Here is a 24,858-nt window from a genome sequence, read left to right as displayed (position 1 = left end):
CATTTTCGGAGACAGTGGCGACAATTTGGGCTGTCGTAGGTTGTCTTAGGTGCTGTCGTACGTTGTCGCCGGGTGACGTAAATTGGCGCCAGGTGACGTAGGTTGTCGCCGGTGTTGACTGGTGAATTCCATTGTCCTAGTCTCTAGCAGTCACCTAAAAAATCGCCTAAGTGGGACAGGCTCATAAAACGCACTACTTCTCCAGAGTCTGGGTTACATTTTGTATGGTCCCATTGTATTGTACGGACTCCAGTATAGTCCCCAGGTGAGGCACGGTGGTGCAGCGTTAGAGTTGCTGCCTTACAGCGCCTGCAGCGTCAGAGACCAGGTTCGATCCCGATTACGGGTTCTGTCTGTACAGAGTTTGTACGTTCTCCCCGTGACCGCGTAAGTTTTCCTTCGAGATTTTCGGTTTCCTCCCACTCTCCAATGACGCACAGGTTTGTAGGTTAATTGGATTGGTATAAATGTAAATTGTCCCTAGTGTGTGTAGGATAGTGTTAATGTACGGGGATCGCTGGTCGGCACTGACTCGGTGGGCCGAAGGGCCTGTTTCCGCACTGTATCCCTGATTTAAAATCTAAACTAAAATTAGTTCTTACCATCAATCTGTGAGGTTATTTAACCTTGTGTCTGATCAATAATATCACCTTTAATAGTGCTATGTTTCTGAACCCTGTTTATTACTTCACAACTGGGTTTCATGCTTCCATATGCACATTCTCACTTCCCTTTTAAAATACCAATAGTATAAAAGCCTTTTATTCGGAGTATAAAGATAAGAGAGCAGCTAATAAAACATTGGGCCATTGTGTTTTAAAATAAAAATTTATTTGTCACTTTAAATGTCCACGACAGTGTATTGAGGATATAAAGCCAAATGGTTTGAGAGTATTGCTTTCCAATTCGATGGCGTTAGAACTGGGATGATGACCAGAAATAGGCAATGGGCAGGAAAAGCAAATCTGGTCGTTTATCAAGCAGGCAGCAGCAAAGAAAAAATTGGACTTGAAAATACCGAACATAATGATGAGTAGCTTTGGTATATATATATTGTGATCCAAGTAAAATAAGCAGAATGAAAATCCTTTACAGCTGAAATTGTTCCATGTACAATCTGGACTGCATTGGCCATAATCCTTTTAATTGCAAAAAATACTGGAATTGAAAAATCTTCAAATGCTGGAAATCTGAAATATCTGCAGAAGAATGCTTGGAAACACTCAACAGGTCAGGCTGCATCTGTGATAGTACAGTGCGGCTCAAGAACAGGCCCTTTGGCCCACAACGTCTGCACCAGCCAGGATTCCAATTAAAACTAATCCCTTATAGCTACATACATGTCATCCATGTACCTCCATTCGCTACATATTCATACACTTATCTGAAAGCCTCATGAACATCACTAGTGTATCTACCACCACCACCAATTAGCTTGTCAAATAATACTTCTTCCACATATCTTCCTTAAACTTTCTTCCTCTCAACATAAAACTACGCTCACTAATCTTTGACATTTCCACCCTGAGAAAAAAGGTCCTGAATCTCTACCCTATCTCTGACTCTCATCATTTTATAGGCTTCTATCATATATATATATATATATATATATATATATCCCCCTTCGCGTCGGATGCTCCAGAGAAAAGAATCCATGCTTGTCCAACATCTCCTTCTAGCTCGTACCCTCTGATCATGGTAACCACTGAAAAACCTCTTCCGCACCCTCTCCAAAGCCTCCACGTCCTTCTTGCCATGGACCAAACAGAAATGCACAGTATCTGCATTAACATTTCAGTCCAAGGCCCTTTGCAGACCAGCAGAGTGTTAACACTGTTTCTCTTTCTACAGATGCTGCCTGATCTGCTGAATGTTTATAACATTCTCTGTTTATATTTCAGATAAAGTAATCAAACGTGTTGAATATCAGTGCCTGCTTCCTTACACTGTGCCCATATTCTTTACACCAAGTAATTCTGTTGACTATAAATTGCAAATAATTTTATAAAATGAGCCAGATGTTCAGATAGAGTTTACAACGGAAAACTGAGATCACTGTGATATGCAGGATATTATTGTCAAACTTGTGGCTTCCAAAGATGGCTGGTTTTCGTGTTGTTCAGTGAAGTAATTCATTCAAGCATTTTTTTGCTGTTGTTTTGCAGCTTAATGTGGAGAAGGGAACTTGGATGATGTGATATAATAATTCAGATGCAGGACACTCTGTTGGGTTATTCAGTAAGGTGATCTGTGGGGAACAAAAGAATAAACACTTAATTCACTACGTTCCCTTCATAACTAATCATGTTTCACAAATCAACTCTGAAGGAGGGTCTCAACCCGAAACGTCACCTATTCCTTCTCTCCAGAGATGCTGTCTGACCCACTGAGTTACTCTGACTTTTCATGTCAATGACGTTCCATCAGAACTGCGGGGAATTAATACATAGTTCCCATGCATGCAGATCATCATCAGTTATTAATTTGTGGAGGCCAGTTAACTAAACATATTCTGAGCAAAAAATCATTGACTTGAAAAGTTAACATCATTTATCTTTCCACAGATACTGCCTAACTGGTTGAACACTGCCAGCATTTCCCTCTATTGTATTTATCAGGATGAACAGTTGTCTTATTCCAAGAATAATGATTTATGTTATTGATATCTCTTAAAAGCTGCCACTAAGAAAGTATAGCTTAAAGGGGTGGCACGGTAGCACTGCAGTAGAGCTGCTGCCTTACAGTGCGTACAGCACCAGAGACTCGGGTTCGATCCTGGCTGTATGTACAGAGTTTGTGTGGGCTTTTTCCGAGAACTTCGGATTCCTCCCACACTCTAAAGACGTAGAGGATTGTAGGTTAATTGGCTTGGTATAAATGTATAAACTGTCCCTAGTGTAGGATAGTGTTAATGTGCATGGATTGTTGGTCGGTGTGGACTTGGTGGGATGAAGGACCTGTTTACACGCTGTATCTCTGCATTGGTCAATTTGGATTCAAGTCCAGAATTAAATAAGAGCAGAATTAATCCAGTCTATCTGGAGTATTCCATTCTTTGGCTCTGAGGTAATAAAGACACTAACAAAAGCCCTGTCCCACGGTACGAGTTAATTCCAAGAGCTCTCCCGAGTTTGCCCTGATTCGAACTCGGAGATTTACGGTAATGGCCACTCATCGGTACTCGGGGCTCTCGTGGACATTTTTCAACATGTTGAAAAATCTTCACGAGTCTTCCCGTGCTTACCTGTCGATAGCGAGTCTTCCCCAGTACCTGCCGTTAGCGTTACGAGCCGCTAGGAGACGTCCCCGAGCTCCGACGTATCCGCTACGTTCATTCTCCGTGCTTACCACGAGTTTGATTTTTTTTTAACTCGGGAGAGCTCTTGGAATGAACTTGCACTGTGAGACAGGGCTTTAACTATTCATTATCGCTATTCACCACTAACTATCCAGTTTGAAGAAGAGTCTCGACCTGAAACATCACCCATTCCTTCTCTCCAGAGATGCTGCCTGTCCCGCTGAGTTACTCCAGTGTTTTTTTGTCTATCTTCGATTTAAACCTGCATCTGTGGTTCCTTCCCACACAACCTATTCATTGATCTATATATTTAAACATTACACCAGGTGAAAGCAGCTCAACCTTGTGATATAAATACAATAATCGTACAATTTTTAAGCAAAATGGTTATCTGTCAATGTTGAACATTTGGCCAATATTCATTGATTCACTGGGATTATTCTAGGGATGAAAATTTTACAGGGAAATGCCAGCTTTTATTACATATCCCTAATTGTCCCAGAATATGTGCGGCACGGTGGCGCAGCGGTTGTGCTGCTGCCTTATAGCGCTTGCAGCGCCGGAGATCCGGGTTCGATCCTGTCTACGGGTGCTGTCTGTACGGAGTTTGTACGTTCTCCCCGTGACCGCGTAGGTTTTCTCCGAGATCTCCGGTTTCCTCCCACACTCCAAAGGCCTACAGGTTTGTGGGTTCATTGGTTTGGTATGCATGTAAATTGTTCCTAGTGTGTGTAGGATAGTGTTAATGTGCGGGGATCGCTGGTCGGTGCGGACTCGATGGGCCGAAGGGCCTGTTTCCACGCTGTATCACCAAACTGAACTGAAAGGGGAGTTAAGTTTAAGCCACTTTGGTGGGTCTAGAGCCACATGGAGGCTAAACTGTTAGTGGACAGCTAATTTGCTACTCTAAGGGTTATTAATGACGCAGATAGCTTCTTATTAACAATCCAGTTGTTTGATGGTTAGTGTTACAATGATTAATTGTTCCTTTAATTCTAGGTTTATTTAGTTACTTAAAATGATGAGTGTTTGACAGCACTGGGCCTCTACTCACTGGAGTTTAGAAGGTTGAGGGGGGACCTCATTGAAACTTACAGAATAATGAAAGGCTTCGATAGAGTGGATGTGGAAAGGATGTTTCCTCTGGTGGGAGAGTCTACGACTAAAGGTCATACATAGCCTGAGAATTAAAGGGCGTTCTTTTAGAAAGGAGGTTGAGGAGGTACATCTTTAGTCAGAGGGTAGTTAATCTGTGGAACTCACTGCCACAGAGGACTGTGGAGGCCATCAGTGGATATTTCTAAGGCAGAGATAGACAATTTCTTGATTAGAACGGGTTCAAGGGTTATGGGGAGAAGACAGGAAAATGGGATTAGGAGGCAGAGGTCAGCCATGATTCAATGGCGGAGTAGACTCGAAGGGCCGAATGGCCTAATTCATCTCCTATAACTTGTGAACGTGAACCTGTGAAATCTAAATCCCGAGAAACTATGAATGGGATTTTAACTTGTCTCTGGATCAATGGTCCCAAATTCTAACGCCAGCCTAATAACTTAAACACTATGCACTACTGGCCAGCCATGCAGAGAGGCGACAAGGTACACTATGCTGTAATAATTTGACTAGAATTCCACTGTTAAAGTCATAAAATCATAGTGTCATACATCATGTGGCCCAACTCATCCATGTGGACAAAAATGCCCCAACTAAGCTAGTCCCATTTATCCATGTGGTCTATCTCCCCCTAAATCTTCCCTATCCGTGCACTGGTCTAAATATCTTTGAAATGATAGATAGACACCAAAAGCTGGAGTAACTCAGCGGGTCAGACAGCATTGCCGGAGAAAAGGAATAGGTAACGTTTTGCATCGAGACCCTTATTCAGACTAAGAATCAGGGGAAAAGGTAAACAAGACATATAGACAGTATGAATATAGTAACCCATGCATCCCCTCTCTCTCCATCCCTCCACAACCCAAGTCATTGGTACCAGCTTCAAAGCTGTCTTGTGGAGTCCCATTGTATGTAACTCATTTTTACCTTGCCCACAACGAACAATAGCCTGTTTCCTTTATCATCGATACCTTTTCGCACATCTTTCATTCATTTGTTCTCTATCCCTCTGTCTCACCAGCCTTTTGTGTCTATCCTCGGTTTAAACCAACATCTGCAGTTTCTTCCTATTACATCTATTAAACTCTGTTGTTGTACCTGCCTCAACTACATTCTCTGGGAACTCGTTCCATATACCCAACATTGTCAAGGTGAAAATTCTGTATTGAAATTCTGAATCAGGAGATAGATGATACGATATTATGATGACCATTTGGCCCACAAAGCTCATACTAGATTTTTGCCAACATAATTGTAATTGCAATTGTATTGTAATTGTAAGGCTTTATTGTATTTGGATAAGGGGGAGAATGAGGGCCAGGGCAGTTTACTGTTCTGGATGTCAGATGTGGGAGGTCATGGAGTCTGAGTGCTCTCCAGACGTCCACATCTGCGCCAGGTGCGTCGAGATGGGGCTCCTAAGGGACCGCGTTAGGAACCTGGAGCAGCAACTCGATGACCTCTGTCTGCTCAGGGAGAGCGAGGAGGTCATAGAAAGGAGTTACAGGGAGGTGGTCACTCCAAGACCACGGGAGACAGAAAACTGGGTCACAGTTAGGAAGGGCAACGGGCAGAGGCAGGGACTGGTGAGTACCCCGGTGGCTGTACACCTTGAAAATAAGTACTCATGTTTGAGTAAGGGTGGGGGAGACAGCCTACCTGGGGGCAGCGACAGCGGCCGGGCCTCTGGCACAAAGACCGGTCCGGTTGCTCAGAAGGGTAAGGAAAAGAAGGGGAGGGCAATTGTAATAGGGGACTCTATAGTCAGGGGGTCGGATAGGCGATTCTGTGGACGCAGACAGGAGGCCCGGATGGTAGTTTGCCTCCCTGGTGCCAGGGTCAGGGATGTGTCTGAACGTGTCCAAGAAATCCTGAAATGGGAGGGAGAGGAGCCTGAGGTTGTGGTGCATATAGGTACCAACGACATAGGTAAAAAAAGAGAAGAGGTCCTGAAAGAAGAATTTAGGGAGTTAGGTAGAGAGTTAAGGAGAAGGACTGGAAAGGTAACAATCTCAGGATTACTGCCTGTGCCACGCGACAGTGAGAGTAGGAATGGAGCGAGGTGGAGGATAAATGCGTGGATGAGGGACTGGTGCAGTGGGTATGGATTCAAGTTTCTGGATCATTGGGACCTCTTTTGGGGAAGGTGCGACCTGTACAGAAAGGACGGGTTGCACTTGAACTCAAGGGGGACCAATATCCTGGCGGGGAGATTTGCAAAGGCTACTGGGGAGACTTTAAACTAGTATGGTTGGGGGGAGGGACTCAAATTGGGAAAGCTAGCAGTCAGTGTGTGAAGCAGGGGGCAGAGAATGGTAGCACTCTGACCCAAAATGTAGGGGAGAGAGAAGAAAAAGAAAATAATCAGAGAATAAGAGAGGGTGGGTTTCTTAAATGTGTATATTTTAATGCTAGGAGCATTGTAAGAAAAGTGGATGAACTTAGAGCCTGGATTGACACCTGGAAGTATGATGTTGTGGCGATCAGTGAAACATGGTTGCAGGAGGGCTGTGATTGGAAACTAAATATTCCAGGATTTCGTTGCTTCAGGTGTGATAGAATTGGAGGGGCAAGAGGTGGAGGTGTTGCATTGCTTATCAGGGAAGATATTACAGCAGTGCTTTGGCATGATAGATTAGAGGGCTCGTCTAGGGAGGCTATTTGGGTGGAACTGAGAAATGGGAAAGGGGTAGCAACACTTATAGGGGTGTATTATAGACCGCCAAATGGGGAGCGAGAATTGGAAGAGCAAATATGTAAGGAGATTGCAGATATTAGTAGTAAGCACAAGGTAGTGATTGTGGGAGATTTCAATTTTCCACACATAGACTGGGAAACACATTCTGTAAATGGGCTGGATGGGTTGGAGTTTGTAAAATGTGTGCAGGATAGTTTTTTGCAACAATACATAGAAGTACCTACTGGAGAAGGGGCGGTGCTGGACCTCCTGTTAGGAAATGAGACGGGTCAGGTGGCAGAGGTATGCGTTGGGGAACAGTAGGGTCCAGTGATCACAATACCATTAGTTTCAATATAATTATGGAGAGGGTCAGAACTGGACCTAGGGTTGAGATTTTTGATTGGAGAAAGGCTAACTTTGAGGAGATGCGAAAGGATTTAAAAGGAGTAAATTGGGACAGTTTGTTTTATGGGAAAGATGTGGAAGAGAAATGGAGTACATTTAAAGGTGAAATTTTAAGAGTACAGAATCTTTATGTCCCTGTTCGGTTGAAAGGAAATCGTTAAAATTGTAAAGAGCCATGGTTTTCAAGGGAAATTGGACACTTGGTTCGGAAAAAGAGGGATATCTACAATAGTTATAGGCAGCATGGAGTAAATGAGGTGCTTGAGGAGTATAAAGAATGTAAAAAGAATCTTAAGAAAGAAATTAGAAAAGCTAAAAGAAGATATGAGGTTGCTTTGGCAAGTAAGGTAAAAGTAAATCCGAAGGGTTTCTACCGCTATATTAATAGCAAAAGGATAACGAGGGATAAAATTGGTCCATTAGAGAGTCAGAGTGGCCAACTATCTGCAGAGCCAAAAGAGATGGGGGAGATATTGAACAGTTTCTTTTCTTCGGTATTCACCAAGGAGAAGGATATTGAATTATGTGAGGTAAGGGAAACAAGTAGAGTAGCTATGGAAACTATGAGGATCAAAGAAGAGGAAGTACTGACACTTTTGAGAAATATAAAAGTGGATAAGTCTCCAGGTCCGGACAGGATATTCCCTAGGACATTGAGGGAAGTTAGTGTAGAAATAGCAGGGGCTATGGCAGAAATATTTCAAATGTCATTAGAAACGGGAATAGTGCCGGAGGATTGGCGTACTGCGCATGTTGTTCCATTGTTTAAAAAGGGGTCTAAGAGTAAACCTAGCAATTATAGACCTATTAGTTTGACGTCAGTGGTGGGCAAATTAATGGAAAGAATACTTAGAGATAATATATATAAGCATCTGGATAAACAGGGTCTGATTAGGAACAGTCAACATGGATTTGTGCCTGGAAGGTCATGTTTAACTAATCTTCTTGAATTTTTTGAAGATGTTACTCGGGAAATTGATGAGGGTAAAGCAGTGGATGTTGTGTATATGGACTTCAGTAAGGCCTTTGACAAGGTTCCTCATGGAAGGTTGGTTAAGAAGGTTCAATGGTTGGGTATTAATGGTGGAGTAGCAAGATGGATTCAACAGTGGCTGAATGGGAGATGCCAGAGAGTAATGGTGGATGGTTGTTTGTCAGGTTGGAGGCCAGTGACGAGTGGGGTGCCACAGGGATCTGTGTTGGGTCCACTGTTGTTTGTCATGTACATCAATGATCTGGACGATGGTGTGGTAAATTGGATTAGTAAGTATGCAGATGATACTAAGATAGGTGGGGTTGCGGGTAATGAAGAAGAGTTTCAAAGTCTACAGAGAGATTTATGCCAGTTGGAAGAGTGGGCTGAAAGATGGCAGATGGAGTTTAATGCTGATAAGTGTGAGGTGCTACATCTTGGCAGGACAAATCAAAATAGGACGTACATGGTAAATGGTAGGGAATTGAAGAATGTAGGTGAACAGAGGGATCTGGGAATAACTGTGCACAGCTCCATGAAAGTGGAATCTCATGTAGATAGGGTGGTAAAGAAAGCTTTTGGTGTGCTGGCCTTTATAAATCAGAGCATTGAGTATAGAAGTTGGGATGTAATGTTAAAATTGTACAAGGCATTGGTGAGGCCAATTCTGGAGTATGGTACAATTTTGGTCGCCTAATTATAGGAAGGATGTCAACAAAATAGAGAGAGTACAGAGGAGATTTACTAGAATGTTGCCTGGGTTTCAGCAACTAAGTTACAGAGAAAGGTTGAACAAGTTAGGGCTTTATTCTTTGGAGCGCAGAAGGTTAAGGGGGGACTTGATAGAGGTTTTTAAAATGATGAGAGGGATAGACAGAGTTGACGTGGAAAAGCTTTTCCCACTGAGAGTAGGGACGATTCAAACAAGGGGACATTACTTGAGAATTAAGGGACTGAAGTTTAGGGGTAACATGAGGGGGAACTTCTTTACTCAGAGAGTGGTAGCTGTGTGGAATGAGCTTCCAGTGAAGGTGGTGGAGGCAGGTTCGTTTTTATCATTTAAAAATAAATTGGATAGTTATATGGATGGGAAAGGAATGGAGGGTTATGGTCTGAGCGCAGGTATATGGGACTAGGGGAGATTATGTGTTCGGCACGGACTAGAAGGGTCGAGATGGCCTGTTTCCGTGCTGTAATTGTTATATGGTTATATGGTTATAATCTAGTCCAATTTACTAGGTTTTTCCTGTCACCCAATAAACTTTTGAGTACTTTCCAATTATTTTTTAAGGCTATAGCCAAAACATGGGATAAAGTTCTATTTGGGAAGGAGACAGTTAAGTGGAATCCTGGAAAATGAACACTGAGATATGGTTACCAGTGCAGTTAGGGAGGATGAACCTACCAGAAGAGCTTCAGCAAGCGTCTATAACAATCATCTTCATCAAAGTCTGTAAGAATCTCCTTTGTTACAAATCTTCCCATTGCCATCAGCTGAATTTACACAATTGCATTTAGTTCATTTATATGTGTAGCTCAAGAGTTCAATTTTTGGTTCACTAATAGCTTTTTTTCTTTGAAGTTGGCAATGGATTATGATTTAAGCAGAATCAAATACTTAAGATTCCTTGAGGCCCTCTTAAGAAAAGGGGAAGTCTGTTAAACTTATTCCAGTGCTCGGGCAGCCACGGATAGGAGCTTAAAACATAATCACTAAAACAGTGTAAAACTTGAATGAGAGCAAGTATTTGATCACAGTTCTTTGGGTGTGGATAGGATTGCATGTTTGAACTTTTGCAATCTATTCAGAAAGAAGTGGACACTAACAGTTTTCAGTGAAGACTGGTACTATGGGAAAAGATTAAGGATATCATTTACTGGCATCTAGAATAGCATGCTCTTATTAGGAATAGTTAGCATGTCTTTACGCAGGGGAGATCATGACTTTTTTAAGGAGGTGATAAAGCTGATTGATGTAGGTAACTCATCACAAACATAAAACAACACACACTTTAGTAAGGCATTCAAAAAAGGCTGATCCAGAAGCTAAAATCAAATGGGATCGACAAAAACATGATAGATTATAATTAAAATTAGATTGGCCATAGAACCCAAGGGTAAGTGGTTGAGGGCTGTTCTTCTGACTTCTTCTTATTGAGTCCACATACAAAATTAGTTGTTCAGCCAGAGCTGAACACACTTCTCGGCATCGGCACAATGTTGTGGGTTAAACCTACACATGTGGGTTTAAACTAAATGGTGGGGGAGGAGGGATTGACAAATTGGGAGTATAAAGGACTTAAAGGGAAAGTGAGTACAGGAAAAGTTACAAAAGACCCGCGAATTAATGGAAAGGAAAGTTCGAGAAGGGATGAGAGAGTAAGGTCAGGGCCAATTGTGAGTGGTGTGAGAGGGGAGGTGAATACCGAAGTCAAAGTGCTGTATATGAATGCGCAAAGTATAAGAAATAAAGTGGACGAGCTTGAGGCTGTTAGAAATTGGCAAGTATGATGTTGTGGGAATTACACAGATATGGCTGCGAGGGCCAGGGCTGGGAACTGAATATTCAAGGGTATTCCTCCTATCGAAAAGACATACAGGAGAGCAGAGGAAATGGGGTAGCTCCGTTGGTGAGGAATGAAATTCAGTCCCTTGCAAGGGGTGACATTGAAACAGGAGATGTGGAGTCAGTATGGATAAAACTGAGGAATTGTAAGGGTAAAAATACCCTAATGGGAGTTATCTACAGGCCCATAAACTAACCTGGATATAGGATGCGTTGAATCAAGAGTTAAAATTAACAGGTCGTAAACAGCACCTAAGTAACAGAGAAAGGTTGAACAAGATAAGTCTTTATTCTATGGAGCGCAGAAGGTTAAGGGGGGGACTTGATAGAGGTCTTTAAAATTATGAGAGGGATAGACAGAGTTGACGTGGATAAGCTTTTTCCACTGAGACTAGGGAAGATTCAAACAAGAGGACATGATTTGAGAATTAAGGAACAAAAGTTTAGGGGTAACATGAGGGGGAACTTCTTTACTCAGAGAGTGGTGGCTGTGTGGAATGAGCTTCCAGTGGAAGTGGTGGAGGCAGGTTCGATTTTATTATTTAAAAATAAATTGGATAGGTATATGGACGGGAAAGGAATGGAGGGTTATGGTCTGAGTGCAGGTAGATGGGACTAGGTGAGAGTAAGTGTTCGGCACGGACTAGAAGGGCCGAGATGGCCTGTTTCCGTGCTGTAATTGTTATATGGTTATTTGGTTATATGGTAAAGGTAATGCTACGGTTGTTATGGGAGATTTCAACATGCAGGTAGACTGGGAAACTCAGGTTGGTACTGGACCCCAAGAAAGGGAGTTTGTGGAGTGCCTCCGTGATGGATTCTTAGAGCAGCTTATACTGGAGTCTACCAGGGAGAAGGCAATTCTGGATTTAGTGTTATGTAATGAACCGGATTTGATTAGGGAACTTGAGGTTAAGGAGCCATTAGAAAGTAGTAACTAATTATGATACGTTTTAATCTACAATTGGAGAGAGAGAAGGGTAAATCGGAGGTGTCAGTGTTACAGTTGAACAAGGGGGACTATGGAGCCATGAGGGAGGAGCTGGCCAAATTTGACTGGAAAAATACGTGAGCAGGGATGACAGTGGAACAACAATGGCAGGTATTTCTGGGAATAATACAGAAGGTGCAGGATCAGTTCAGTCCAAAGAGGAAGAAAGATTCCAAGGTGAGTAAGGGCTGACCGTGGCTGACAAGGGACGTCAGGGACAGTGTAAAAATAAAAGAGAAGAAGTACAACGTAGCAAAGATGAGCGGGAAGCAAGTGGATTGGGTAATGTTTAAAGAACAACAGGAAACTGAAAAGACAATACGGGGACAAAAGATGAGGTACGAAGGTAAGCTAGCCAAGAATATAAAGGAGGATAGTAAAAGCTTCTTTAGGTATATGAAGAGGAGAAAATTTGTTAAGACCAAAGCTGGACCCTTGAAGACTGCAAAAGGTGAATTTATTATGGGGAACAAGGAAATGGCAGATGAGTTGAACAGGTACTTTGGATCCGTCTTCACTAAGGAAGCCACAAACAAACTCCCTGATGTACTAGGGTACTCTAGAAATCGTGCACACATTTGTTGTTCATTTTCCAATGTTCTATAGATTCAGGATCAGTTCCTGTGGATTGGAGGGTAGCTAATGTTATCCCACTTTTAAGAAAGGTGGGAGAGAGCAAACAGGGAATTATAGACCAGCTAGCCTGACATCGGTGGTGGGGAAGATGCTGGAGTCAATCCGAAAAGATGAAATAACGGCACATTTGGATAGCAGTAACAGGATCGGTCCGGGTCAGCATGGATTTACGAAGGGGAAATCATGCTTGACTAATCTTCTGGAATTCTTTGAGGATGTAACTAGGAAAATGAACAAGGATTAATTAATCAATGGCCTTGGCTTGTGAAAAATTCTTACCTTCAAAAGGTTAAACGGCTTTCAGCATGGATATCAATCGTTGATGCAATGTTGGTATAGAGTGGAAAGTTTTTAATATAATGAGAAAATCAGAGGAATATGCAATCTGCTGCAGCTCCAATGGGTCAATATTCTTAGCTCCGATGGCAATGGGCACAATATGAGCTTGCTTTATAGTATCTGCTGCTGGACCGACATCGTCCCTGGACTTCCCAGCAGTGATAAGCACCAGAATCTGCTTCACTCCGGCATCTTGCCTGCTGCCAGCAGCTGCATGAAAGATATTTCTTGAGACATACTCTAGTGCTCCTCCAGTGTTGAGGACTCTTCCCGTTTTACGTCTGATCTGTGTTGACGCAGCCAGGACTTCAGCCTTGCTCGTATGCGTATTGAACGCAAATTCAGTCTGTGCATCGGAGCTGTACTGTACCACGGCGACTTGATCTTTGTCAGGCCCAATATCAAGTTCCTGAAGTACTTTAATAAGAAATTGGCGGACGAGAGGAAATGCTTTCCCCATTCCAAGGGTGCCATCAATTAGGAAAACAATATCTTTCTGCATGACTACAGGATGGGAAAACAAATATATAAAATGAACAAGCATCAATTGTTGAAAATGCAACCAATATTGCTATGCTAGAAAGGAAATACATCATTTTCAGCATCGCTCATTGATATACAGCATGGATTATTTATCAATTCTTCTGCAAAATGTGGCTGAGCAATTACTGAATGTCAGTAATTTGGCATTTTTTTATTGCTGGATATGCCTCAAGAGCATTTCATTTTAAGCTGCATTTTATTGAACATTTGAAAACTACTTTTTTGATATTGTTTGCTAGCTTGTGTGGCTTTTCTTCAAATGGTTATATCTTTCCGCCAATGGATACATTCGTCTGAACACAGACCCTACAGGCATGAAATATAGGGAGGTTGGATAGGCTGGGAGTTTATTCCTTGGAGAGTAGGAGGCTGAGAGGTGATTTTGTTCACCGTAATGAGATCATAAGGGGCATGGATAAAGTGAACATTCATAGTATTTTTCCCCAGTAGATTCTAAAACTAGAAACCATATGCTTAAGGTGAAAAGGGAGAGATTTAAGAGGGACCTCAGGGGAACTTTTTCCTTCTGAGGGTAGAGCAGCGCGCTGGTCGAGCCGCTGCCTCACATTGCGGTGACCCGGGCTTGATCCTGACCTCGGGTGCTATCTGTGTGGAGTTTGCACGTTCTCCCTGTGACCGCATGGGTTTCCTCCGGGTGCTCCGGTTTCCTCCCACATCCTAAAGATATGTAGGTTTGTAAGTTAATTGGCTCCTGTAAATTGCCCCACGTGTGTAGGGAATGGATGTAAACAGGGATCAAGAGTGAAGGGGTGAAAGATGGTCACCATGCTGTTGTTATTCACTACCAGTGGCATATATTCCCCCACATTGAAATCAATGAAATGGAAGGTATAGAGGAGAATACCACCAGCATCTGATAGTGTTGCACATTTTCACACTGGCAAGGCAACCAAAGGGCTTCCTTTAAAACTACATCAAGAATTTGCAAATCTGTTCAAATGTGTTCAAAATGAAAGTTAACTATGTCCTTCTCTCTGATACTTACCAACTATGTTCAATCTGTAAATGATCCGTGCATTAACGCACGGTAGAAATATGCTGATTAATATAGGAAATGATTATCTGAGCTAATTTGCTAATTAATTGCAAAATTAAATAACTATTTCCTGTCAATATTGCACATGAACAGGATGTGCACAGTGCTGCAATAGCATTAATTATCCACCCGGGCAATCAGCCACGATGGACGTGTGCAGACTGGGTAAAGATGGCAGATTGCTCTCTCTGAAGGACATCAATGAACCAAAAAGTATTTTGCTACATCCCAGCAATTCCACTGTAGCCATTATTGATATTATTTCAATGTTTCCCTAATGTATTTATAATTATTTGAAATTTGCCAGCTTCTATGGTGGGAATCGAACCCATGTCTCGCGATTAATGATTCATGCAACTCAATACAAGTCCATAACCTATGACACGATATGATACGATAGAACTTTATTTATCCCAAGAGGGAAATCGGTCTGCCAATAGTCATAGAACACAGCAAGATACATGAAACATAAAATTAAAGTGCCGAATGGAAAGACCAGGATTGGGGATGTGCAAAGATTGGGGAGGGGGAGTCAGTCTACCACAATGCTACTGTGCTCTTGTAATATATAATTTACACCAGGGGCGCCGGGGCGATGGCCCCCTGCCGGCAGTCCGCTCGTCTTTTCACGCTTTTTGTTATTTTTTAGTTTGTTAAAAGTTTTTGTTTTAATGTTCTTTGATTTGTTTTATGAGGGGGGAGAGGATCGAGGGAAACTTTTTTCAGGCTCTTACCTTCCCGGAGATCAATTTTTGGATAACATTCTCCAGGCTCTGCGGCCTACCATCGATGAAGCTGGAAGCTTCCTCGGACTGTCGTGAGCCCCACCGGGGGGGGGGCGGGGACTTAACATCAGAGCTGATCCCTTGCCTGGGATCGCTCCCACTGCGACCATCGTGGACTTACCATCAAGGGCTCGCAGTCTCGGGAGAGGCTAGTCGGGAGCTCCAACGTCGCGGAAGGTTCGACCAGCCCCGACGCGAGGTTCGATCGCCCGGCACGGGAGAGCTGACATCCCCCCGATGCAGGAGCTGATCGCCTCGACAGGGAGGGCCCGAACGCCACCGGCTACGGGAGTCAAGATCGTCCCATCAACGGGGCTCAAGGCCCACGACCGAGGAAGAGCTAAGGGAAGGACTTGAACTTTATTTCGCCTTCCATCACAGTGAGGAATGTGTAGGAGTCACTGTGGTGGATGTTTATGTTAAAATGTGTTTTTGACTGTTCTGTTACTTTTAATTGTATGACTGACCTGACCAATGAAATTCCTCGTATGTTGCAAAACATACTTGGCGAATAAAGTGAGATTCTGATTCTGATTCTGATTCTGATAATCAAAGAGCAAAGCCTAGTTTACGTACCTTCTATACTGGTAACTCGCTCCTCTCCAGGAATTAATGTTTCTTCATTAATGACGATTGACTCTCTGATGGCCACTGTTGGGGCACTCAATGTTGACAATGGGCTCATCACCCGTTCATGTACGTTTGCCAAATTATGGAACTCCTTCACACTGAAGACCAAACTGGGATCGGATGCAATCTCCTCCAGCTGGGCCGGGTCGGCATGCCTTACTCCAACTGCAAAAATTGTGATGCCATCTCGCTTGAGAGCCTCCGCATAGGGTTTAACAGCTTCTGCCGATCTCCCGCCAGCAAACACCACAAGAAACTGGGGAACCCCTTGCTCCTTTCTGCTTCCTGTGTACTTGATAAAGAGATTCCTGAAAACAAAGTCCAGGGCTGAGCCAGTGTTAAGGGTCGTGCCCCCTTTCAACCTGAGCCCTTTGATATGATTCAGGATGTCCGATTTTGTTGAGTATGTATCAAGGTAGAACTCTGCTTTGGCATTGTGACTGAACTGTGCCATGCCCACCCTTACCCTGTCCGTCCCAATATCAAGACTCTCGATTATATTGCTGATAAAATCATGCAGCAGATGCGCATTTATGTTTCCGACATTCTCTGAGCCGTCAGCGAGGAATACAATATCTCTCTTGTTCACTTCCTCAGGCAAAACTGTAAAATAATTCACAGTGTTAGCCACAACAGATCACATAAAACAAGCATTAATTACAAGCATTCAGGAAAATCTGCCTTTACCAGTGAAAGATAGTCCACAATGCTGCCGGTATTGCTTAAAGAATATGAGATTAGATATGATCATAAATATACTCTATAAGCCATAGAAAATGTGAATATTAGTTTCCATGTGTCTGTGTCATATTAAGAGAAAACTGAGAGAAATAGACAATAGCATTCTGGACCACCAAGAAGCCTGAAATCTTGGTAAATCAATGTGTTCTACTCTAGAAGAAAGAGCTGGATTACATTCTCCATTACATTTACTCAAAGAGGTGGCCCTACAGAATTTAAAAGTCTACAGAGAGATTTAGGTCATTTGGAAGAGTGGGCTGAAACATGACAGATGGGTTTAATGTTGATAAGTGTGAGGTGATACATAATGGAAGGACAAATCAAAATTGGACGTGCATGGTAAATGGTTGTGAATTGAGGAATGAAGTTGAACAGAGGGATCTAGGAATAACTGTGCATAGTTCCCTGAAGGTGGAATCTCATGTAGATAGGGTGGTAAAGAAAGATTTTGGTGTGTTGGCCTTTATAAATCAGAGCATTGTGTATAGAAGTTGGGTTGTAATGTTAAAATTGTACAAGGTATTGGTGAGGTCAATTGTGGAGTATGGTGTATAATTTTGGTAGGCAAATTATAGGAAAAATGTCAACAAAATAGAGAGAGTACAGAGGAGATTAACTAGAATGTTGACTGGGTTTCAGCAACTAAGATAAGGAGTAAGGTTAAACGAAACGCAGGGTTAAGACATCAATTGTGTGGGTGGCTGGAGAGGATGGTGGGGGGTTTGGGGAGAATGGCTGATTCAAAATTGGTCTGACCATTGGGGTCATACTACATGTAGTGGCAATAATGTTGTGCTGTGTTTTCCCCTGTATTAAGTCCCTCCTGGTGAAAGACATTGTGAAACAACTGCCAATGATAACGGGTGCAGACGAATCCGGCCCTAAAGGAAAATGGACCTGGGTGATAGAATAATACTACTACGATGAAGAAGAACTGTTAGGGAAATGTTAAATGTAGCCTGTAAGGGAAGCTGGGTCTTTTTTCCTGCCTCACGTAATGGGGGTGGGTTTTTGACCCAGTTTCTCAAGGAGCCAGAGAAAGAATATTACACAGCATTACGTAAAATTAATTAAACGAGCCTGCATTTTAGGGCTATATGAATGATTAGACCTGGGGAATGTGTGTGTAGTTTTCTTTGTCTTTTGAGACTTTTTAAAGTTTCAGAGAAGGAAGTTATATAGAAGTTATATAGAATGTATATAGAAGAAACACGTTACTTCTTAAATCTTACCAATATGCTTAAAACATTGAGTAAAGCTCGCAGATGTCAGCTTTTTTTGTGTGCTCAGAAGTCAAGGCCCAAAAACATGTTATTGCTTAGTTTATTTTTGCTTTAGTCTAGAACATTATGGTAACTCAGAAATTGGAGATAAAAGACAAGGACAGTACGAGGTTAAAGTTAGTAAAAACATACGTGCTAAGCAGCCAAAGATAAGAACTGAAATTACAATAAAACGCTGCATGAAAGGATGGATCAGTGAACATTTGGAGAGTGGCCGAGCTGTACTATCTCTGAATGTTCCAGGCCCAGATTTGTGCAAATTAAAGGCTTCTCGTCTTCTTGAAGAATTCTCCGTGTCTGTGTCATTTATATCTTTAATTTGAGTCTTGTAAACCACGACAAGAGGTGGATAGATTCGTACGGGTGTCAGGGGTTACTTGGGAGAAGGCAGGAGAATGGGGTTAGGAGGGAGGGATAGATTGATTGAATGGCAGAGTAAACTTGATGGGCATAATGGCCTAATTCTGCTTCTATCACTTATGACATGACATTTCCAGAGCACCCTAACATGGCTGAGAGAACTGTGGATGCCGCTGAATGTTCCAGGGGACAGAGGCACATGCTATAGATATGATAGAGATGCAGGCAGGAGATCATGTGGCAGGGGGAGAGGTTGGAGGGGTTGGGGGGGGGTCAGAAGGGATGGCGTTTTCAGGAGGGAGGACATAACTACACTGTCTAAAGAGAATATTCTTGGGGGATCATCCAGTGAGGCTCTATGGAAAGAAGATAGAAACTGGAAGGCAATGAGGGAGGCTTCCGCTCGGTTTGCAATAACCAACCTGATCTCCTGGTGGCTCAGCACTTCAACTACCTCTCCCATTCCGAATCCGACCTTTCTGTCCTCGGCCTCCTCCATGGCCAGAGTGAGGACCACCGTAAATTGGAGGAGCAGCAGCTCATATTTCGCTTGGGCAGTTTGCACCCCAGCGGTATGAACATTGACTTCTCTAATTTCAGGTAGTCCTTGCTTTCTCCTCCCCTTCTCAGCTCTCCCTCAGCCCACTGGCTCCTCCTCTTCCTTTCTTCTTCCCCCACCCTCACATCAGTCTGAAGAAGGGTTTCGGCCCGAAACGTTACCTATTTCCTCCGCTCCATAGATGCTGCAGCACCCGCTGAGTTTCTCCAGCATTTTTGCCTAACTGGAAGGCAATGGTCACTTTGATGGGACTGTATTATAGGCCTCCTCAATGGGAGAGATTTAAGAGGGGGCTCAGATTCCATGAAACCTTTCACTTATAGGATAGTTCATATTTGTAACGGGTTGCCAATGGAAACTATGGAACTGGATGTAATTATGACTTTCAAAATTATGACTTTGGACAGATATATGGATAGGAAAAGTTTGGAGGAATATGGGAATCTAGCCCTGAATGCCAACTTGGTTGTCCTGGAGAAGCTAGGCCCAAAGGCATTTTTCTGTGTTCTGTAGCTCTATGTTTCTATTGCTCGTTACCACTGTTTAAGAGAGGGTAGGGGGGCCATCTGTGAAGTTAGATCTATTTAGCCTAACATCAATAATGGGGAAGATATTCGTACCATTATAATTGCAAAAATAAAAGCTTGGATGAGTGTATGTTAAATAAAGAGAGCAGCATGAAATGGCGGCACAGTGGTGCAGCGGTAGTGTTGTTCGCTTACAGCGCGAGAGACCCGAGTTCAATCCTGAATACGGGTGCTGTCCATACGGAGTTTGTACGTTCTCCCTGTGACCACATGAGTTTTCTCTGGGAGCTCTGGTTTCCTGCCACGGATAGGTTTGTCCCAGGTTCATTATCTTTGGTAAGTAGTAAAATTGTCCCTAGCGTGTGTAGGTTAGCGTACAGGATGATTGCTGCTCAGCACGGATTTGGTGGGCCGAAGGGCCTGTTTCTGCACTGTATCTCTAAAGGCTAAAGACTAAAATTGTTAAAAAATAAGAATTGAATTCTTTGAATTGATTACAGATTTTGTTAGAGTAATGCAACAGATATAATAGATTCTGACATTTAGATAGATTCAAAAAGTATTTGTAATGTCTTTTAGAAGCAGGAAAATGAGAATCAAATGGAAAGTGGCAAATAAGTATGTAAGATTGTCTCTTGATTGGAGGCAATGGATAGATTTTTTCAGAATGATTTTTCAAGGTTGTTTCTACAGGGGGACAGTAGTGAGCTCAATAGCCTCTGCAGTTAAAAAAAACACAAAGTGCTGGAGTAACCCAGCAGGTCAGGCAGCATCTCTGGAGGACATGGATAGGTGACGGTTCGGGATATAGAGCCATACAGCATGGAAAGAGGCCCTTCACCCCAACTCGTCCATGCTCGCCAAGATGCGCCATCTAAGTTAATCCTATTTACTTGTGAAAACTGCACAAAGTGCTGGTGTACCTCAGCAGTTTCTCCAGCCTCTCTGGAGAACATGGATCGGGTCGGGTCAGGGCCCTTCTTCAGACTCAATCCATGATCTCCAAAGACGCTGCCTAACCAGCTGAGTTCCTCCAGCACTTTGTGTCGTTTTTGTAAACGTTATTTCCCCATTTACGAGCATTTGGCCCATATCCCTCTAAACCTTTGCTATCTATGTACCTGTCGAGATGTTTTTAAAATATAATTATGGTACTTGCTTCAACTACTTCTTCTAGCAGTTTGTTCCATATACTCACCACACTCTGAATGGAAAAGTTGCCCCATAAGTTTGTATTAAATCTTGCCCCTCTCAGCTTAAACACATCCTCTTGTTTTTTTATACCCTTACCCTAGGTAAAAGACTGTGCATTCATCCTATCTATTCCCCTAATGATTCTATACACCCCTATAAGATCACCCCTCAGCCTCCAGCACACCAAGTAATAAAGTCTTAATCTTCCCTATAGCTGGGCTTCTCAAATCAATAGACAATAGACAATAGACAATAGGTGCAGGAGTAGGCCATTCGGCCCTTCGAGCCAGCATCGCCATACAATGTGCTCATGTCTGATCATTCCCAATCAGTACCCTGTTCCTGCCTTCTCCCCATATCCCCTGACTTCACTATTTTTAAGGGCCCTATCTAGCTCTCTCTTGAAAGTATCCAGAGAACCTGCCTCCACCGCCCTCTGAGGCAGAGAATTCCCCAGACTCACAACTCTCTGTGAGAAAAAGTGTTTCCTCGTTTCTGTTCTAAATGGCTTACTCCTTATTCTTAAACTGTGGCCCCTGGTTCTGGACTCTCCAAACATCGGGAACATGTTTCCTGCCTCTAGCGAGTCCAAGGCCTTAACAATCTTATATGTTTCACTGAGATGCCCTCTCATCCTTCTAACCTCCGCACCCGCTGAGTTTCTCCAGCACTTTTGTCTACCTTTGATATTCCAGCATCTGCAGTTCCTTCTTAAACTCCTTGTAAATTTTCTCTGCACTCTTTCCAGCTAAATGAGCTGATTTATACCAAAGATAGACACAAAATGCTGAAGTAACTCAGGGGGTCAGGCAGCATCTCTGGATAAAAAAGAATAGGTGATGTTTTGTGTCGGAAAAGTTAGGAGGAAGGGTCTCGACCCGAAACGTCACCCATTCCTTCTCTCCAGAGATGCTGCCTGTCCCGCTGAGTTACTCCAGCATTTTGTGTCTATCTTCAAGAAAAAGTATTTGTCCTGTCTGGAGTGTGAATAGTTATGATTAAAATCATAGACTAAAGGTTGAGAATCTTTCGCTTCAAGAGTGTCAGGATTTCACTTATTTAACTTGAAGGTTAGTGGAATCAGATTTCATGAATAACAAAAAAATTAATTAGGCATCTGGGCCTGAGGAATTACAGACTAAAAATAGGATGCAGGAACAATTATGAAATACTCTTCCAAAGAGACCGCTCATATGAGGACAAAATTAAAAGCTTCTGCATGTGAAGTTGCTATGATTTCTAATTCTAAGATCACATATTTCAAGAAGTTGGAACAAACCATTTCATTCATACATTAAATATAATCATGATGAATTGAAGATATTTTACCTTCAGTGTTTATAGTATTTGCATCCTCAATAATAACAATTGTGTTAACTTTCATTATCAGCTCCTTTTCAATAGTTGGCAACTCAGAGAAATCATTCAATTTCATTACAAGGCTGGGTTCATATACGATCAGTTGCATCTCCGATGTGTCTGCGCCCTTGGCCCCGATGGCAATGGGCACAATACCAGCCTGTCTCACTGCCTCCGCCCCTGGCCCAACATTGTCCCTGGATCTCCCGGCTGTGATGAGCACCAGGATCTGTGCGGCTCCAGCATCTCTTCTGCTGCCTGCGGCTGGGATGAAGACGTTCCTTGTGACAAACTCCAGCGCCGCACCAGTGTTGAGGGGTCTTCCCGTTTTCAGTTTCAATTTCGGTATTGCATTCAAAAGCTCATCTTTCGTTGAATGAACATTGAGGCCGAATTCGAGCCTTGCGTCAGAACTGTACTGCACCACAGCGACTTGATCTGTGTCGGGTCCCACATCAAACTTCTCGATTACCTTCATTAGAAATTCACGGACTTGTGAAAACGATTTCCCCATTCCAGGGGAGCCGTCGATTAGGAAGACGATATCTCTCTTCCTGGCTGCAAAAATCAAATGTGTATTCAAATATAAATTATGTGAATAACTTAAACAGAGAGGTGCATTATGGAATATTAACTGTAAAATGCTACAGATATTGAGGGACCTAATAAGGACAACTGCATGGAATGGCAGTTATTTTGGTTTGCAATAGAAACGATACATTAGTCTTCTTTGTTTAAAAAAAACATTTTTTTGGAGATACGGCTCAGAAACAGGCCTTTCGGCTCGCTGAGTCCGCGCCGACCAGCGATCCCCGAACATTAACATTATCCTACACACACTGGAGACAATTTACATTTATATCAAGCCAATTAACCTACAAAACTGTACGTCTTTGGATTGTGCAAGAAAATCGAATACCTCAGAGAAAACCCAGACAGGTCACGGGGAGAACTTACAAACTCTGTAAAGACAGCACACACAGTCAGGATCGAACCCGGGTATCTGGCACCATAAGGCAGCAACTCTACCGCTGCACCACCGTGCCGTCCTTATAAATGTGTGCTTTTTGAGTCTAGTCCAGAAACAGACCCCTTCAGCTAATCTTCCTTCAAGTGAACTATTTGATGCCTGGTTTTCAATCAGGAGATGGTGTCGAGCTCCTGTCTCAGTCACGAGGAAAGCTACAGAAGTTCCTCCAGCTTTAATAACATCCCAGCATTGTCTTATTGGATAGGGAAATGATAATGCATTATAACTGTACAAGTGCAAATGGTAATGAAGTCATATCTGAAAAAAATAAGAAATGCAATTCAAGTACCTTTTGTAGTTGTGGCCATTTCATCCTCAACAATCGTTGGCTCTTCAATCACCGTTGGGACACTCAGCATTGTCAGTGGCATTATCAATTGATTCAGGACATCTGGCAAAGAGTGCAATTCATTTACACTGAAGACCAAACTTGGATCAATTGCCATCTCTTCCAACTGGGCTGGGTCTGCGTTCCTAACCCCTATGGCGAAGGTCATGACCGCAGCTCGCTTCAGCGCATTTGCTGCCTCCTCCACATCATCGCTGGACCTTCCACCAGTGACGAGCAGCAGAAACTGGGGAACGTTCTCCTTTATTCGACTTCCAGCAGCACTCGTGAAATAGTACTTCATGGCATAGTCCAGTGCAGAGCCAGTGTTGGCTTTTGCCCCACCTCTCAGACTGAGGCTTTTGATGTGAGACAGAAGCTCAGCCTCTGTTGAGTAAGTGTTCAGGTAGAACTCAGTTTCCGCATCATCGCTGTACTGTGCCAGACCCACTTGCACCTTGTCACGTCCGATGGCCAGGTGCTGAATTATTCTGATCATAAAGTCACGAACATGAGGTAAATTAGCATTTCCAATATTGTCTGATCCATCGATAAGGAACACAATGTCTCTCTCGCTCATTTCCTTTGCTACAACTGGAGGAAAAAAGTGCACGACATGTCATACAAGATCCCCAAATGTGAACTGAACCAATAAAATGCAACATAAAAGCATCTCAAGTTAGGCCAGACCTGAAATATTTCACAATAGTGAACCATAGCTCTTGACATATAAGGAAAAAAATTCACTGTTGATACAAAATGCTGGAGTAACTCAACGGGACAGGCGGCAACTCTAGAGAGAAGGAATGGGTGACGTTTCGGGTCGAGACCGAATTCTGAAGAAAGGTCTCGACCCGAAACATCACCCATTCCTTCTTACCAGAGATGCTGCCTGTCCCGCTGAGTTACTCCAGCAAATTGTGTCTACCTTTGATTTAAACCATCCTCTGCGGTTCTTTCCTATACATTGTTGATACAGCAGATCTTGGAGCAGCCATTTTTAGGTGAAGAGTTGATTTTCAGATGGTGTTGAAGCGTTTACATTGGCATGCAGCATGGAGTGTGCGAGCTTCATAACTAATTGACTTGAGTAGCCTGAAGTGTTCCCCACACCCTAAGCTAAGCCCAGCAAATGGATAGTCTGATGCTCAATTCAGTTCTTTAGAGAAGTTATCACAAAGAGCTGGCAGGTCCCAAGCATGGTGCATAAATTGCCTTTTCCTTAAAATAACCAAAACAATATTCTTTAAAGCTGCCATGAAAGAAAGTTGTTTACTTGACTATGATTCATGAGATACAAGGAGCAGAATTGCCCCTTTTAGCCTCATTCCCCAAGTTGTGCGGCCGTTGACAATGTGCTTACATTCTGAGATTTACTATGAGATTTTACCACTATTCTTGTTGGCTGAATTTGAAGTGACACAGGCAGTGCAGCAGATCATAAGGTCATAAGTGATAGGA

The 24,858-nt window shown here is 42.9% G+C and overlaps 1 protein-coding gene across 5 annotated transcripts in view; it reads right to left on the bottom strand.

Annotated features, from left to right (window-relative positions):
• Positions 1-809: 809 nt before the first annotated feature.
• The window catches only part of LOC116974989 (collagen alpha-3(VI) chain-like), a 101,390-nt gene continuing 77,341 nt past the window's right edge, over positions 810-24,858 (bottom strand). For all 5 annotated transcript variants that reach the window (XM_033023630.1, XM_033023633.1, XM_033023634.1 and 2 more), the window contains 5 exons: positions 23,359-23,991; positions 22,010-22,597; positions 15,963-16,619; positions 12,942-13,505; positions 810-2,248 (listed from right to left, as the gene is read on the bottom strand). In XM_033023630.1, coding sequence (XP_032879521.1) covers positions 12,952-13,505; positions 15,963-16,619; positions 22,010-22,597; positions 23,359-23,991 — 2,432 coding nt within the window. In that variant the 3' untranslated portion in view covers positions 810-2,248; positions 12,942-12,951. The remainder of the gene's footprint in view (positions 2,249-12,941; positions 13,506-15,962; positions 16,620-22,009; positions 22,598-23,358; positions 23,992-24,858) is intronic.

This window comes from Amblyraja radiata, chromosome 7 (assembly GCF_010909765.2).
Source record: "Amblyraja radiata isolate CabotCenter1 chromosome 7, sAmbRad1.1.pri, whole genome shotgun sequence".
Classification (NCBI taxonomy): domain Eukaryota; kingdom Metazoa; phylum Chordata; class Chondrichthyes; order Rajiformes; family Rajidae; genus Amblyraja; species Amblyraja radiata.
Note: the sequence above shows the minus strand (reverse complement) of the source record. Positions and strands in the feature narration are given on the sequence as shown.